This window comes from Heterocephalus glaber, unplaced genomic scaffold (assembly GCF_053883595.1).
Source record: "Heterocephalus glaber isolate CG9 unplaced genomic scaffold, H.glaber_assembly_v1.0 deba00000809, whole genome shotgun sequence".
In the NCBI taxonomy this organism is placed as follows: domain Eukaryota; kingdom Metazoa; phylum Chordata; class Mammalia; order Rodentia; family Bathyergidae; genus Heterocephalus; species Heterocephalus glaber.
This window is the reverse complement of record NW_028258163.1, coordinates 1,835,093-1,851,126: the sequence shown is the minus strand read 5'-3', so window position 1 is coordinate 1,851,126 and position 16,034 is coordinate 1,835,093. Positions and strand designations below refer to the sequence as shown.

At 41.2% G+C, this 16,034-nt stretch overlaps 2 protein-coding genes across 10 annotated transcripts in view; one reads left to right on the top strand and one right to left on the bottom strand.

Moving 5' to 3' along the window:
- Window positions 1-8,145, bottom strand: part of Ubr1 (ubiquitin protein ligase E3 component n-recognin 1) — a 190,835-nt gene extending 182,690 nt beyond the window's left edge. For 4 of the 5 annotated variants that reach the window (XR_002388329.2, XM_021241737.2, XM_013078437.3 and 1 more), the window contains exon 1: window positions 7,930-8,145. Coding sequence is in view for 4 of the 5 variants with exons in the window: in XM_021241737.2 (XP_021097396.1) it covers window positions 7,930-8,010 (81 nt within the window). In the remaining variant the exon portion in view is untranslated. The remainder of the gene's footprint in view (window positions 1-7,929) is intronic. The other variant, XM_087207478.1, reaches the window with a different exon arrangement.
- Tmem62 (transmembrane protein 62) overlaps window positions 8,110-16,034 on the top strand; it is a 61,697-nt gene continuing 53,772 nt past the window's right edge. Inside the window, exons 1-2 of one of the 5 annotated variants that reach the window (XM_087207483.1) lie at window positions 8,110-8,245; window positions 8,457-8,629. In XM_087207483.1, the coding sequence (XP_087063609.1) occupies window positions 8,597-8,629 (33 nt within the window). In that variant the 5' untranslated portion in view covers window positions 8,110-8,245; window positions 8,457-8,596. Of the gene's footprint in view, window positions 8,246-8,415; window positions 8,630-16,034 lie in introns of those variants that run through there. The other 4 variants (XM_021241739.2, XM_021241738.2, XM_087207482.1 and 1 more) reach the window with 4 other exon arrangements.

The window sequence follows — 16,034 nt, the reverse complement described above, 5'->3', positions numbered from 1 at the left end:
AAACCAGAAACATAAGAAGGATCTAAAGAAAACAGAGAACTACAGGCCAATCTCCTTAATGAACATAAACACAAAAATCCTCAGTAAGATTCTGACCAACAGAATGCAGCAAATCATCAAGAAGGTTATACACCATGACCAAATGGGAGTCATCTTGGGGATGCCGGGATGGCTCATTATATGCAAACCAATAAATGTAATATACCATATTAACAGAGTCAAGGAAAAAAGCCATATGATCATCTCAATAGACTCAATTTGATGAGGTCCAACACCCATTCATGATTAAAAAAAAAACCCTACAGAAAATTGGAATAGATGGTCTTATCGCAATCTGATAAAAGCCATCTATGACAAACCAACGGCCAACATCATACAGAATGGACAAAAACTGAAAGCTTTCACTGTAAAATCAGGAACAAGACAAGGATGTCCACTGTCATCACTCTTAAAATAGTTCTGGAAAAATTAGCCAGAGCAATTAGACAAAAGAAAGAAATAAAAGGAGTAAAAATAGGAAAGGAAGAAGTTAAATTATCATTATTTGTAGATGACATAATACTCTACATAGAAGATCCCAAAACTCCACCAAGCCTCCTAGAATTGCCGAGTATGGTGGCACATGCCTGTAATCTCGGCACTCAGGAGGCTCAGGTAGGAGAATTGGTACAAGTTCGAGGCCAGCTTGGGCTACATAGCAAGACCTTGTCTCAACACCCCACCCCACCAAAAGACTCCTAGAATTAACAGCCAAATTTGTCAGCCTAGCAGGATACAAAGTCAACACTCAAAAACCAATAGCATTCCTGTACACTAATAACAAGCTCACTGAGAGAGAAATTAGGAAAACACCACCTTTCACAATAGCATCAAGAAAAATGAAATACTTAGGAATCAATCTAACAAAGGAAGTAAAAGACCTCTACATGGAAAACTACAGTACTCTGAAAAAGGAGATAGAAGAGGATATCGGAAAATGGAAAGATATCCCTTGTTCTTGGATAAGAGCCAATATAGTGAAAATGGCCATACTTCCAAAACTGTTATACAGATTTAATGCAATTCCAATCAAAATACCAAAAACATACCTCACAGAACTAGAGAAAACAATCCCTCAAACTCATTTGGAACCAAAAGAGACCAAGAATAGCAAAAGCAATTCTGAGCAACAAGGGCAAGGCAGGGGGCACCACAATTTCGGATTTGAAGTTACAAAGTACTGTGATAAACACAGCATGGTACTGGCCAAAAAAACAGACTCAAAGATCAATGCAATAGAATAGAAGATGAAGAAACAACTCCAAGCCCACTCAGCTACCTTATCTTTACAAATTGGCCAAACAGGGGGCCGGGGGTTTGGCTCAGTGGTTCTGCCACCTGCCTCACAAGCACAAGGTCCCAAGTTTGACGCCGGCACCACAAAAAAAAAAAAAAAAAGGAAAAACAGGCTGGGGATGTAGCTCAGTGGTTCCACCGCCTGCCTCACAAGTGCAAGGTCCTGAGTTCAATCCCTGGTACCAAAAAAACCACATTGGCCTTATAGCTCAGTGCTTTCGCCGCCTGCTGCGCAAGCGCAAGGACCTGAGTTCGATCTCGGGTACCAAAAAAAACCCAACATTGGCCAAACACCTTCACTGGAAGAAAGATAGCCTCTTTAATAAATGGTGCTGGGAAAACTGGCTTTCCATGTGCCGAAAATTGACCCTAGACCCGTGCCTCTCACCATGCTCTACACTAAAATCAAAATGGATCACCTTGCAAGCGCAAGGTCCTGAGTTCAATCCCCAGTACCAAAAAAAAAAAAAAAAAAAAAAAAACCCAAAATGGATCAAAAACATAAGTATTAAAACAGAAACACTAGGGCCAGGGATTTAGCTCAGTGGTTCCGTGGCCTGCCTTGCAAGCGTGAGGTCCCAAGTTTGATCCCCAATACCAAAAAAAAAAACAACAAAAAAAACTCCAGAAACACTAAATCTGCTGGAAGATAGAATAGGTAAGATTTTAGAAGACACAGTTGTAGGTAAAACACTTTATAAACAAAACCTGGATAGCACAGGAAATGTTACGAATCAACAATTGGGATCACATCAAATTAAAAAGTTTTTGAACATCAAAAGAAACCACCAACAGAGTGAAGAGACAACCCACAGAATGGGATAAAAAATTTATTAGCTATTCCTCAGACAAAGGACTAACATCTAGAATATATAAAGAACTCAAATAAATCAGACCCCCCGAAATCCAAAAATGGGCATCTGAAATGAATAGACACATCTCAGATGAAGTACAAACAGCAAATAAATATATGAAAAAATGCTCAAATCACTGGTCACTCAAGAAATAAAAATTAGCAGGGTGTAGTAGCGCACGCCTGTGATCCCAGCACTCTGGAGGCTGAGGCAGGACGATCACTAGGAATTTGAGACCAGCCTAGACTATGTAGTTAATTCAAGGCCAGACTGAACTACATAGCAAGACTCGGTCTCAAAAAACCCCCAAAAGTCCAGGTGTGGTGATGCATGCCTATAATCCCAGAACTTGGGAGGCTGAGGCAGGAGAATCACTGTGAGTTACAGGCCTGCCTGGGCTACATAGTGAAACAATGTCTCAAAAAACAAAACAAAGCAAAGCAAACAAAACCAACACTGAGATTCCATCTCACTATGGAAAGAATGGCTACCATCAAGAAATCAACCAATAACAAATGCTGGTGAGGCCGAGGCCCTGGGGAGAAAGGAACCCTGCTCCATCACTGGTAGGAGTGTAGACTGGTGCAACCACTATTGAAATCAGTATAGAGCTTCCTCAAAAAGCTAAAACTAGGGCCGGGATTTAGCTCAATGGTGCTGCCACCTGCCTTGCAAGTGCAAGGTCCTGAGTTCAATCCCCAGTGCCAAAAAAAAAAAGCTAAAACTAGAGATTCTATTTGACCCAGCTATTCTCTTCTGGATGTCTTCTCAAAAGGGTTTAAAGTATCACAGCACAGTGATATATCCATACCCACATTTATAGCAGCATAATTTATAATAGTTAAATCTTGGAAACAGCCCATATGTCCATTAGCAGATGAATGGATAAAGAAAATGTACTATTTACATACAGTGGAGTACTTACTAGTCTGCCATAAATAAGGATAAACTTCTGTCATTTGTAAGAAAATGAATGTACCTCGAGATCATAATCTTAAGTGAAATAAATCGGACATACAGGTTTAAATACTGCATTGTTTCTCTTGTATGAGAAACCTAAAGGGTAAATGAGCATAATGCAGGATAGGTATAGGGAAATAGGAAGAACATGTTCAAATGGGAAGGGGAACAAGGGAGAGGGTAGGGAGAAGAGAAAAGAAAAAAAAGAGAATAGAAGGGAAAAACACTCAAAGCTTTTGTAAATGGGAGGGGAAGAAGAAATGAAACAAGGGAAGAGGAGCTGGTTAAAAAGAATGAAGATATATTATGTACAGGTACAAATTCCCTGCAATGACTGTGACCAATATACATGACAAATATGTCCAAAGAAGAAAACAGTTAAAAAAAACTGCAGCCCCCAAAAAAGAAAAAAACAAAAAGAAAATGATACAGTAATTACAGATTATAATAAATGCAGGAGAGGAAATAAACAGGGTCCTTTGACAGAAAATAAGAGGAACCTACATCTTAGACAGGGAATGTATCAAGAAAAAGCAGAACTAGGATGTAGTTCAGTACTTCAGTAGAAGGTTTGCCTACTGTGTGTGAGGCCCTCACTTGGATTCCTGGCACCATACATGCGCGCACGCGCGCGCGCGCACACACACACACACACACACACGCAATGAAGAAAGGCATTTAAAAAAACATTTCACACTAACAGCAAGGAAAAGCACAGGCTTGAAGCAAGATAGAGCCTGGACTTATTTTAGAAATAAAACAAAGTGGGCCAGGGATTTAGCTCAGTGGTTCCGCTGCCTGCGTCACAAGCACAAGGTTCCGAGTTCAATTCCCGGTACCAAAAAGAAGACAAAGTAGCTAAAAGTGAGTGAAGAGAAAGAAAATGAAGTAGAGGTGCAGAGGGCTGGACCAAGCAAAGTTTTACAAGGACTGAAATGAGGTTAGACTTTACCACAAATACAATGAGAAGCTATTGAAGGATTTAAGTAAGAGACTGATGTGATATGATCTGATTTGGTCTGAAAAAGATTACACTGCTTGCTCTGTGAAGAATGGACTGGAAGATGGCAACAGTAGAAGAAAAACCCGTTAAGAAGCGAATGAAATTGTCCAAGCAATAGATGGTGGCTTACATTACAGAGATGGAGAGGAGACAAGGTGATACTGGTATTCAAGAGCTATTGCGGAGGTGCCATCTACTGAGGTAAGGATAACAAATTTCCTGACCTGCCTTCCTCCTTTCTCCTCCTAAAACCTGGTCCTCCTTCCTCTCGGTACATGACACAACCACTGCCATTAATGCTTAAGCCAAAAATTGGGGATCAAGATATCATCTCTTTCTTCCTATGTCCCTCACACTTAATCCATCAGCAAGTCTTTTTGTTTCTACCATATTTCCAAACTCTCTCAAATTCATCTCCAGTAACAATCTCTCCAGTCCAAGCTACTATCCACTATGGCTTGGGTTACCAAAGTAACTTCCTAATTGGTTCCCCTGTTTGAAATACCTATCAGATATGCAAGTAGAGATGTCACATAGGCAAGGTGAATTTATGATTCTGGTGCTCAGAAGTCAGATGATCCAGAGATATAAAATTAGGAAATGAAGACATACAGATGGTATTCAAAGCAACAGAAATGGATGAAATCATCTAGACCAGTCATGGTGAACATTTTAGGGCTTTCAATGATATAAACAGCCTTCTCTGGCATGCATGCCATAAATTCACCACCACTGACCTAGGGAGAGTGTACAGAAAAGTAAAAGAAAAATGTTTAAGGAAGAAAATCCTGTCAAATACGGCAAATATTCTGGGAGGCCTCTTTAAATATCCTTTGGACTCCCAATTTTTCTCTGTCCTCATCACAGACCCAACTAACCACCCTTTCTGCAAAACTACTCTCTATGACACTGCACTATTCTTATAGTCTAGGCTGGTCCATTTCCAAATGCTACCCTCCTCCCCCTCCCCCTCCAAGGTCTTACCCATCTCTACAACCTCAGGTGTCAATTCTATACCAGTAACTTCCAAATGTCTAGCTAAGTGTTACTCAAAATGTGGCCCACAGAGCAGGATTTCAGAATCAGCAGGGTATGCTTTTGAAAATGTATATTCTTGTATCTAACCACAGAGCTGAGGTCCCTGGGGTGATTCTCAAGCAATGGCTTTTATAAATGCCCAGTAACTTATAATTATTGTTTCATTCTAATTGCATGTTAAGTGATATTACTAATAGCAATCTGACAAAAACTGACCTGGGGTCTAAGTAGGATAAACCCAGAAACCATAACAAGGGATATGACTCTAATGAATGTGGTAAGAGCTCCTAAACCTTTGTAACTGTCTCATACTTATTATTTTTGTTTTCCTCTGCCTCCAATGGTGATTTAAAATACTAATCATTCAAATTTTAAAAAAACTAAAACTTAAGCTTGTTTTAACAGCAAAGAAGCAGTAAACTGGGAAGCCAATATCTTATCCCACTGGTAGAATAAAACTGAAAATAGTAGCTTTAAAATGAAAAGGAAGGTGATCTCTGGGGTCAAGTAGAAAGATTCAAGACAAGCTGGTTACAATGACATGTCCCTGTAATCCCAGCTACTTAGGAGTTTGGAGAAGGAGGACTGCCAAGTTCGAGGGTAACCTGAATGACACAATGAGACCCTGTCTCAAAAATAAGGGCAGGGGGTTAGATGTGCCTGGTAGGCAGGCATAGTGGTGCATCTCTGTAACCCCAGCACTAAGAAGGCTGAGGCAGGAGGATTGCCATGAGTTCAAAGCCAGCCTGGACTACATAGTTAGTTCAAGGTCAGCCTGAACTACATAGTGAGATCCTGTCTCAAAACACCGGAATAAAAAGGGGGGGGGGGCTGGAGATGGAGATGTAGCTCAGTGATGGAGTACTTGCCTAGTATGAGGCTCTGAAATCAATTACCTGTACCGAAGGAAAGGGATGGGGGAAACAAAACAAAACAAAAAAAAGTGGTTTTGAGGCTTAACAGTCATGGGTCTTTATCCACTTATATCACTATCTTGAATTTAAATTCTTAAAGCACTTATATTATCTCTGTCACCAGATTGTGAATTACCCTGAGGTTATGTTACATTATCTACCCACTACTTTGCAAAGTCCAAAGCCTTGCCCAAAGAAATCTATTATATTTTAAAGAGTAAAGAGTTGCCCCATAAGTCCTAGCAATTCCTGTACCATTATCTTCAATTCCAAATTAGACTGATGAACTTTTACTATACCATCTTGGAGGAATTAATATATGAAAGTTTAAATAAATATTAATCATCATTGGTAATATATAATGGCGACTCTTCTGACTACAGCACCATTTCTCCACTCCTAACAGGTAAAAATCACACGCGACTTTTTTTTTTTTCTTGGTACCGGGGATCAAACTCAGTACCTCGCGCTTGCAAGGCAGGCCCGGCGGCACTGAGCTAAATCCCCGGCCCCTCATTTATTTGTTTTTGAGACAGGGTTTTGCTACGCTGACAAGGCTAGCCTGGAACTCTTGGGCTCAGGTGATACTCTTAACTTCAGCCTTCCGAGTGAGCAGCTGGGCTTACATTAAGGAATGTTTCAGAGTTATGATGTAGCTCAAGACTCTCCCTAGATCCCCAATGCCTTGAGTTCACAAAAGGTGTCAGCTGCTTCTAACTTTTCCTTTCTTCTCGCTCCTTAACCTCTTAGTGAAGGGTTTTTCATCCTTTGCTACCTGTACTGAAGTGAGTTTGAACTTCTTTGGGGTGCAGGAAGGTTCCTAGCACTCACCTACCACAACTGTCCCTACCGCTTTCTACCTCCCAGGCAATCTCTCCGATCCTGTGGTTGCCTCATTTCCACTGATTATTCTGCTGTCTCATAAAACAATGCTCAAGCGTCTGCAGGGTTAAAAATACTTCAAGAATGCTTTAAGCTACAAATCGACTCAACTTCATTAAGGTATGTATACCCCGAACTCGTTCTGTGTACAGCTATAATGACAAACTGATACATCGTGCCGCAAACCATATTTGAGTCTTTCCTACATATTTGCCCAGCAGATGCGGCACGGGGGTGGGGGGCGTCTGGAGCCTTCCCTGACACTGTCTCCATCGCTCTTCCTCAGTCAGTCTCTTCCCTGTAGCCAGACTACTGCCTCAAATTTACTCACTGATCGCTGCCTTCCCATTCTTTCAAAACACAAGAGCAAAGTATAGATCTCGATACTAAGTAATGGTACTGTTCTGACTGGAAACCTCTAGCAGTTCATTCTTCACCCTTCAAAAAGCCAGCGACAGCTGGCGGAGTTTTCCATTGAGGGTGAGGCCTAAGGTTCTCAAGATGTTACACCGAAGGACCACGGTCTCTACACCCCACATCTGGACAGGACGTGACGGTGGCGACCCTCCGCGCCACAATCAGGTCCCACCTAAGCCGCGCTTCCCGGCTCCTCGCACCGCGTCCCGGATCCCTGTCATCCGGAGGAGCTGGCGCTGCGTGCCCGGCAGGAAAATGGCTCTCCAAGCCCGCCTCGGATCGCACAGCCGGCCGCCACACAGACACAGACGTGTTCGGGCTCGACCAGACTAATAAACGATAGTCATTAAATCCCGTAGACTCGCCCAGCAGCAAAGCGGGTGACGGCTAACTTCCTAGCGGCGGCTTCCTTCCAGATCAATCTATGACGCCCCTCCTCAGAGCCGCCCTGACCGGAGAAGCCCCGTCCTCCTAAGCCGGGCAGGGACGCACTGGGGGACCACAGGGACCTGCCCGCGAGACTTACTGATGCCTGTCGCTCAGGGTTTGGGGGCAACTCGGTGCTGACTTCCATCCTCTCCGCACCTTCGGCCTCGTCGTCCGCCATCTTAAGGGAGATTAGTGCCAGCGGCTCTCGACCCCCGCCAGAGCCAAGAGGAAACCTGTGGCCTGTCGGAGCGTCGCGAGGCGACACTTTTACGACGGCCCCTGAGGTCGGGTCTGACGCACAAGCGCGGAGCAGCTTCCGGTCCGCTTCCCGGAAGCGCGCGTCAGGACCCGAGCGGCCGGCCGCGTTTTCGTCTCCCGGTAGTCGCGGTGTCTGGTGGCTGAGTGGATGTCAGGTATCGGTTGGGGATCTGTTGGCGTCTACTAGGTAGAAAAACAAATACAGTGTCCATTGTGAAAGAAGGAGGCTGTGAGATGCTGAGAACCTGCCCTAGCCGGACGTTTGTAGGCCTGAGGGTGTTTGTTTTTTTCCCCCGGAGTCCCAGCAGTAGTTCTCCAGAGCCTGCAAAAAAGAAAGTACTGTAATGACAGCTCTTCCTTATTTAGGGGTCCAGTCAGGGAGACCTGCACAATGCGAACAAAGAAGCTCAAGCCCCAGCTCTATTCGGGGAGAGACTGAAATAATAAAATACTGGCAACCTATTCATCAGTAGAGAGAGGAACAGTACAGTACGGTTATCCGCGTTATGGAATACCATGTAGTTCTCGAAAAGAACAAGGTAGGTTCACGTAAAATATAAAAATGAAGGGAAAAACCAGGTTGCCGCAAACTACGTTTACACATGCATTCAGTGCAAAGGGATACATCTGAAAGGGGAGAAAGCAAACTAATAGTTGTGAAGGTCAGAAGCAGATTAGAGGAGAAAAAGGATAAAAAACTACTTGAGCTTCATCTGTGTTGTTTTAAATTGTTTACAAATTGAATAATTTAAAAGTATTTCTTTTAAGCCAAGGAGTCTATGTGAGGCCAGATGTTCTTCAGATACTTCAACCAAAACAACACATTGCAGTAGATTAAGTGAAGAAATAATGGATAATTATTAATGGATAACCCAGCTCTCCTATTAAACCAGACCTTAGGTGCTCGTTCCAGCAACACATATACTAGATCAGACCTTAATGAGATTTGCAAAAGTGTAAAACACTGTCAGAATTTTTGATACTTTTTGTTTTGAGAAGTTAGTTTTCATTTTAAAATCCTATGTTAACATATATATTGGGTTTTATTATGAGTTGATAAATACTTCTCAATTTTCTATTTTAATTTATAATGTAGTAAACATTGATAGATATAATCTACATAGATATTTGAGGTCCCTAATAATTTTTAAGAGTATAAAATGATTCTCAGCTAAGATTTGAGAACCACTGTTGCAGAATCATTCTTTTTGACTGCAGAATATATTGGTGAAGAATATAGAGAATATATCAGTGGGTAGAAAAATCAACTACTAAAACAGTATGATATTTTGTATGACAAAAGTGCATCATTTTTATATTAAATGTGTTTAATGAATACTAATCATGAAAATAATTAGTCTTGATTATCAAGACTAATTCTGAAACTTTTTGTTTTCCACCTTCGACTTTAACTGTACTTTCTAATTTTTTCTCAATAAGTATGTACTATATTACTTGTTACAGTTGTCAAGGGACCATCACCCCCCCTTGGAGGAATTAGTAGCTATGTACTAATCTCTGGAATTAAATGTTCTTTTTAAATTCTTTTTTTTGTTTTCTTTGTCTTTTTTTTAACCACTTGGTTGTATGGATTTAGGAGAATTAATCTCTCTGAGACTTAGTTTCCTCACCTATAAAATGAGTGTAATGAGATTATTTTCCTCCTATGATTGTTGTGAGGATTAACAAGATGATCTACCTAAAGCCATTAATGCTTGGCTTCGTGTAACAGAAGGCCTGGTTACTAGTGTTCAGCACCAGCTAGGTGGACTTTGATCCCCCCCTTCTGTATATGTTCTTTTTTTTTTTTTTTTTTGGTACCAGGGATCAAACTCAGGACCTTGAGCTTGCGAGGCAGGGATGGTGCCACTGAACTAAATCTCCGGCCCTCACCACCCCCTTCTGGCTGGTCTGTGTCCAAAGGCACTTTCACTTGGTGCATGAGAGGGTAGGGTCTTACCCTTGTGGGAGTCTTGTTGGGAGACAGTGTCTCCAGCCATGTGGCTGGAATTCATTCCTGCTTGGTATCTTCAGGTGGCAATGTACTTTCAGAGTATTGCTAAAATACAGTTATGCCTCCTCCTCCTCCTCCTTCCTCTTTCCCTCCCACTTCCCTTTCCTCTTCCTCCTCTTGGTTTTCTGCAGCTCTTTGTGTTTCTGCTTGGTACCCAAGCTTGTCCCAGCTTCCTGAAGACTTCTTCCTGAGTCTCTAGTGTCCCTTTTGTACTGTTTTGCTTAAAACTCCTAGAATTGGTTTCTATCACAGGTTGAGTATCTTATCCAAAATCTGTGGGACCAGAAGTGTTTTGGATTTTTGATTTTTCAGATCTTAGAATGTTTGTGTGCTGTATATATGCTGAGATGTCTCGAGGAGAGGAGTCAAGTCTAAACACAAAATTAATTCATATATACCTTATATACATAAGCTGAATCATTTTGTGCATGAAATAAAATTTAAAGGTGTGGAATTTTCCACTTGAAATGTCATGTTGATGTTCAAAAAGTTTCAGATTTTGTAGTATTTCCAATTTGGGATTTTCCTGTGAGGTATGCTCAACCTGTATCAGAAACTGAAAGTTTTCTAATCAGTCCACTATTATCATTCTTTATTGTATAGTTTTCATGGTAAGGATTTTTGATATGTTCTAAAATATAGTTCAAAACAATAGTGTGATATAGATCCTTTTATCACCATTGTGTCTAAAGAGATATAATTGCTTGTTGAATTATTAAGTGACAAAACCCAGGTCTGCCTGGCTTCAAAATCTGTGCATTTAACTATTTCACTCTCTATTCTATTAAAAAAATGTTGGGGGCCGGGGATTTAGCTCAGTGGTTTCGACACCTGCTGCGCAAGCACAAGGACCCGAGTTTGATCCCCGGTACCAAAAACAAAAAATGTTTAAAAATCTGTCTTACCACTTTGTACAATGTGGTATGTTAAATAAAAGTGTTCACCATGTATCTGACACACATTTCATCTTAACATCCAAATGAATTGCATAGGGCATAAGATATATGGATTAAAACATGAGTAACATTGCTTTTTCAGATCTAGAACAAGGTGTGACTTGGCCTAGTTTAGAACAGAGTTATGAATTTCTTTGATTCTTATACAAAGATGTAGTTATTTTAAAAATTACTTTCAATTCACAGTAGCATTCATAAGTAAATAAGCTATGTTGCTGGTGCCATTTACTGTTTGAAGCATTATCAACAACTAACATATGTTCCCAACACTTGGGAGGCTGAGGCCAGAAGATTGCCATGAGTTCAAGGCCAGCCTGAACTACATAGCAAGACCTTGTCTCAAAAAGGCAAAACACCTGGGCCAGGGAGTTAGCTCAGTGGTGCCATGCCTGCCTTGCAAGCACAAGGTCCTGAGTTCAATCCCTGGTACTCCCCCCAAAAAAGGGGGGGAAAGACAAACCCCACTAACACACATTCATTAGACTTCTCAACCCAACAAAGTCTCTCTATGTTGCTCAGGCTGGTCTTGACCTCCTAATCTCAAGAGATCATCCTACCTCAGCCTCCCTAAAGCTGGGAACACAGCCACCGCCCCGTCTTCAGGTAGCTTTTGTGATGCCCCAAGATCACACAGTTGGAGTCACCATGCTTCAAACTCTGTTTCATTGCCAGGGGTGCTGACTGATCCCTGTAATCCCTGCTCTGTAGGAGCCTGAGGCAAGAGGATTGCAAGTTCAAACCTAGCCTGGACAACTTAGCAAGACTCTGTCTCAAAAAATTTTTTAAAGGGCTGAGGATATAGCCCAGTGTCAAGGCCATGGGTTCAATCCCCAGTACTGCAAAAAGAAATGGAAAAAAAAAAACACCTCTTAGAATCCTAATTTTTTTATTGTGCTTGAGACTTTGAACACTAACTGACTATTAAGATTACTGGGGGGCTGGGATTTAGCTCAGTGGTTCTGGTGCCTGCCTCACAAGTGCAAGGTCCCAAGTTCGATCCTCGGTACCAAGAAAAAAAAAAAAGAAACAAATAAAAAAAGATTACTGGGGGCCGGGGATTTAGCTCAGTGGCACAATGCCTGCTTCACAAGCCCAAGATCCTGAGTTCAATCCCCGGTACCAAAAAAAGAAATTTACCTGGGAGCAGGCTGGGGATTTAGCTCAGTGGTGCCTCACAAGTGCAAAGTCCTGAGTTCAATCCCCCATAATGGAAAGAAAAAACGAGCACCATCAGGATTACCTGGGAGCTTTTTAAAAATGCCAAACCGGGCTGGGGGTGTAGCTCAGTAATAAAGGACATGTTTAGCATATGTGAGGCTCTGAGTTCAATTCACAGCATACTCCCCCCGAAACAAATCCTTGACATTACTTATCCAGATAAAAGCAACCTTCCCAATTCGTCTCCCTACTGTCTTACTCAAATTCCTCCTCTATTCTGCCAGAATTCTTAAATAAACCTGCTCGTGTGACTCTTACCTACATATGTTGGACAACTACTCTAGGATAATTTTAACTCTTGAGTTGGCTTTCGCAATCTGGCCTGAAATTATTTTTGCCAGTTGATCTTTGCTTGTTATCTCTGACCTTAAACTTTATCCACACTGTATATCCCAAACACAAACATACTATAATCTTATACATCTGTGCTTTTACATAAGTTAGTCCCTTGGCCTAGAGGATCTGTGTGTAAAATAGCATTATACCATACATTTTCTAGCTTTTTTTTTTTGATACTGGAGATTGAACTTGGTGATAGAACTACAGAGCTAAATCCCTCGCCCTGTACTATACATTTTTATATAGTATTAGCATCTTATAAACTTTCCATATCATTAAATTTTTTTCTTCAAAATTAAGATTACTGCATGGTATTCCCTTTTACGTGTGTCATTTGGTGTAGTTTCTAATTTTCTTCTCTATAAACTTTGCTTTATTTTATTTTTTTATGGTGCTAGTAATTGAACCCAGAGCCTTGCATATGCTAGGCATGTATTCTATCACTAAGCTACATCTTTAGCCCTAAAAACTTTTCTTTAACAAACATACTTATTGGTAAATCTGCATTTATCTATATTTTTTTCTCTAAGATATGTTACTATAAGTAAAAATAACAGGTCAAAGAGAATGCCTAGCCGTTACACATACTAGGCAAGCACTCTTCCACTGAGCTACACGAACAACAACTCCTCTTCCTCCTCCACCTCCTCTTTCTCCTCCTTTTTCTTCTTTTTGTACTGCTGGGGATCAAATTCATGCATGCTAGGCAAGTGCTCTACCACTGAACTGCCTCCCCCACCCAGTATCAAATTGTTATGGGAAACTTAACAAGTATATGCTTTATTTTCTCCATCAAAAATAGGAAAAATAGCTGGGCTTTGTGGTGCATCTCTATAATCCCAGCATTCTGGGAGCCTGAGATAGGAGGATCACAGATTTGAATCTGTACAACTGAGTGACTTGGTGAGACACTGTCTTAAAATTTTAAAAATGAAAAAAAGGCTGGGGATGTAGCTGAATGCAAAGGGCCTAGGTTCAATCCCCAGTACCAAAAGTAAATAGAGAAAGAGAGTGCTGGGATGTAGCTCAGTGTTAAAGCACTTACCTAACATGTGTGAGGCCCTAGGTTCAATCCCTAGTACCACAAAAATAAACAGAATTTTGTGCTAAATATTTTATAAATTCTAATGATTACGTATAACAAAGAATAACAGTAAATATCAGTGTATCAGTTTAAAAAATAAAACTAGCCAGGCATAGTGGCACATACCTGTAATCCCAGCACTCAGGAGGCTGAGGCAGGAGGATTACCACAAGTTGGAGGCCAGCCTGGGCTACATACTGAGTTTAAGTCCAGCCTGAATTACAGAGTGAGACCCTGTCTCAAAAAACCAACAACAGGACCAGGGATTTAGCTCAGTGGCACCACGCCTGCCCTGTAAGCACAAGGTCCTGAGTTTGATACCCAGTACCCGGAAAAATAAAAGTAAATTTTAAAAATGTGACCAAGAGATCTTTCTGGTAGTTTTGGGTTTTAACTGCTGAGTTTGGTGCTTTTTCTAGTTTTGGGTGAGAACGTTTAGTCCTCTACATTTTTTTTCTTTAAGGCATGTGGAGTCAGATCTCATCACAGGGATGACTGAATGGCCTGTATCTCATAAGAATGTGAAAGGTGGCAATCTTTGTGATTGTTTTCCCATCTTTTTCACTCATTCAAACTAGATATAAAGAATGGATTTGGTATTAACCAAGCTTGCTTTGACTGATTTATTCCATTGTGTCTTTATGATCATTTTCTCTTTGAATCAACCATAAAATAACTTTCAAATGGCTTACAATAGTGAAAAGGTAGAAACGACTCAAGTATCAATCAGCAGATGAATGGTTAGACAAAACAGTATAAACATATAAAGGAATATTTGGACATAAAAGGATTTTTTTTTTTTTTGGTATCAGGGATCGAACTCAGGACCTTGTGCTTTCAAGGCAGGCTCGGTGCCACTGAGCTAAATCCCCGGCCTAGAAAGTAAGATTCTTACATGCTATGACATGGATGAAACCTGAGGGTATCATGTTGAATAAAATAAGGACAAATGGACAATTCCATGAATCAAAGTTTATTCTCTGTGGTTTTCAGAAACAGAATGTAAAATTGTGGTTTCCAGGGGCTGGGAGAATGAGGAGAGTGAGGCATGTGACAAATGGTGGAAGAATGAGACCACTTGAGCAGGCTAGTGGAAAGCAACAAGGCACAGACTTTATTCATTGGGGTGCAGGTTGACTGAGGGCAAGAAAGCCATCAGTGGTGAACAAAGAAAAAGGGAGTTTCATAGGGGATTGGGAAGTGGTCTGTCGCATACAGGGGTCAGAACAAATATTTGTGGTCGGGGTCCATGCAGCGGTTAAGGCAGATGTATGGACATTATGAGGTAGCTTGGCACTGGGAAGATGTTGTGCTGTACTTTGTAGTCTTTTTTCTTTTCTTTTTTTTAAGAGTAAGGAATATTTATTGAGGGAAAGACAGCTCCTGCCTAAGAGGGACAAGAGGGGACACCCAGAAAGTGGGTTGCCCCTAGTCTTACCTCTTTTTTATAATATCCTGTTATGTGTTCTGTCCACCTGGAGACATCACAGCCTGTATCTGTGGCATGTTTTGCTCAGAGCTGTGGTTTTTTTGTATCTGCTAAAACTGTAGCTTGGAATTAACATATTCATTATGTCAGATCAAGCCTGACCTCTCCATCTTTTTGTTATAATAGAAAAAAAAAAAAAGCTGGGTGGAATGGGATGATATTTCTCAAGACTACTTCACATGTGATATGAGGACTGTGTGGACAACCTATTGGGGAAGAAAAATTTGGGGAAATCATAACGAGGAGTGGCAAAGAACAATATCTGCCAAGTAGTAATTACCTATATGTGATTTTGTAGGAATTGGGACAAGAGCCTAAAGAGACAAGGTCCAAAGAGGAGAAAGAGGTGGATAATATAGAGAAGGAATGTACAATTGTACATAAGCTTGAATGGACTGTATCCCATGGGTTCCCAGGGCATAGCCCAGACACAGAGGAGGGAAATCAGAAGCAGGGAAACCGAATTTTATGGAGCTGAACCATAAGCTTAGTGAGGTGGGCCTTAAGAAGACCATTAGCCCATTCTACCTTCCTGGAAGACTAAGGCTGGTAAAGGGTGTGAAGATTCCATTGTGTACCTAGTGACTTAGACACTTCCTTAGACACTTAGATACTTCCTTAATCTGGCTAATGAAGGCAGGGTCATTGTCTGATTGTATGAAAGTGGGAAGGCTGAACAGGAAAATGATGTCTGTTAAAAAGGAAATAACTACTCTAGAAGCTTGTTCTGAGCTGATGGGGAAAGCTATCCACCTCATGAAGGTGCCAATCCAAACCAGAAGATATAGTTTTTGTACCCATGGCATGCAAGTGAGATCAATTTGCCAGTCCTAGGTAGGAGAAA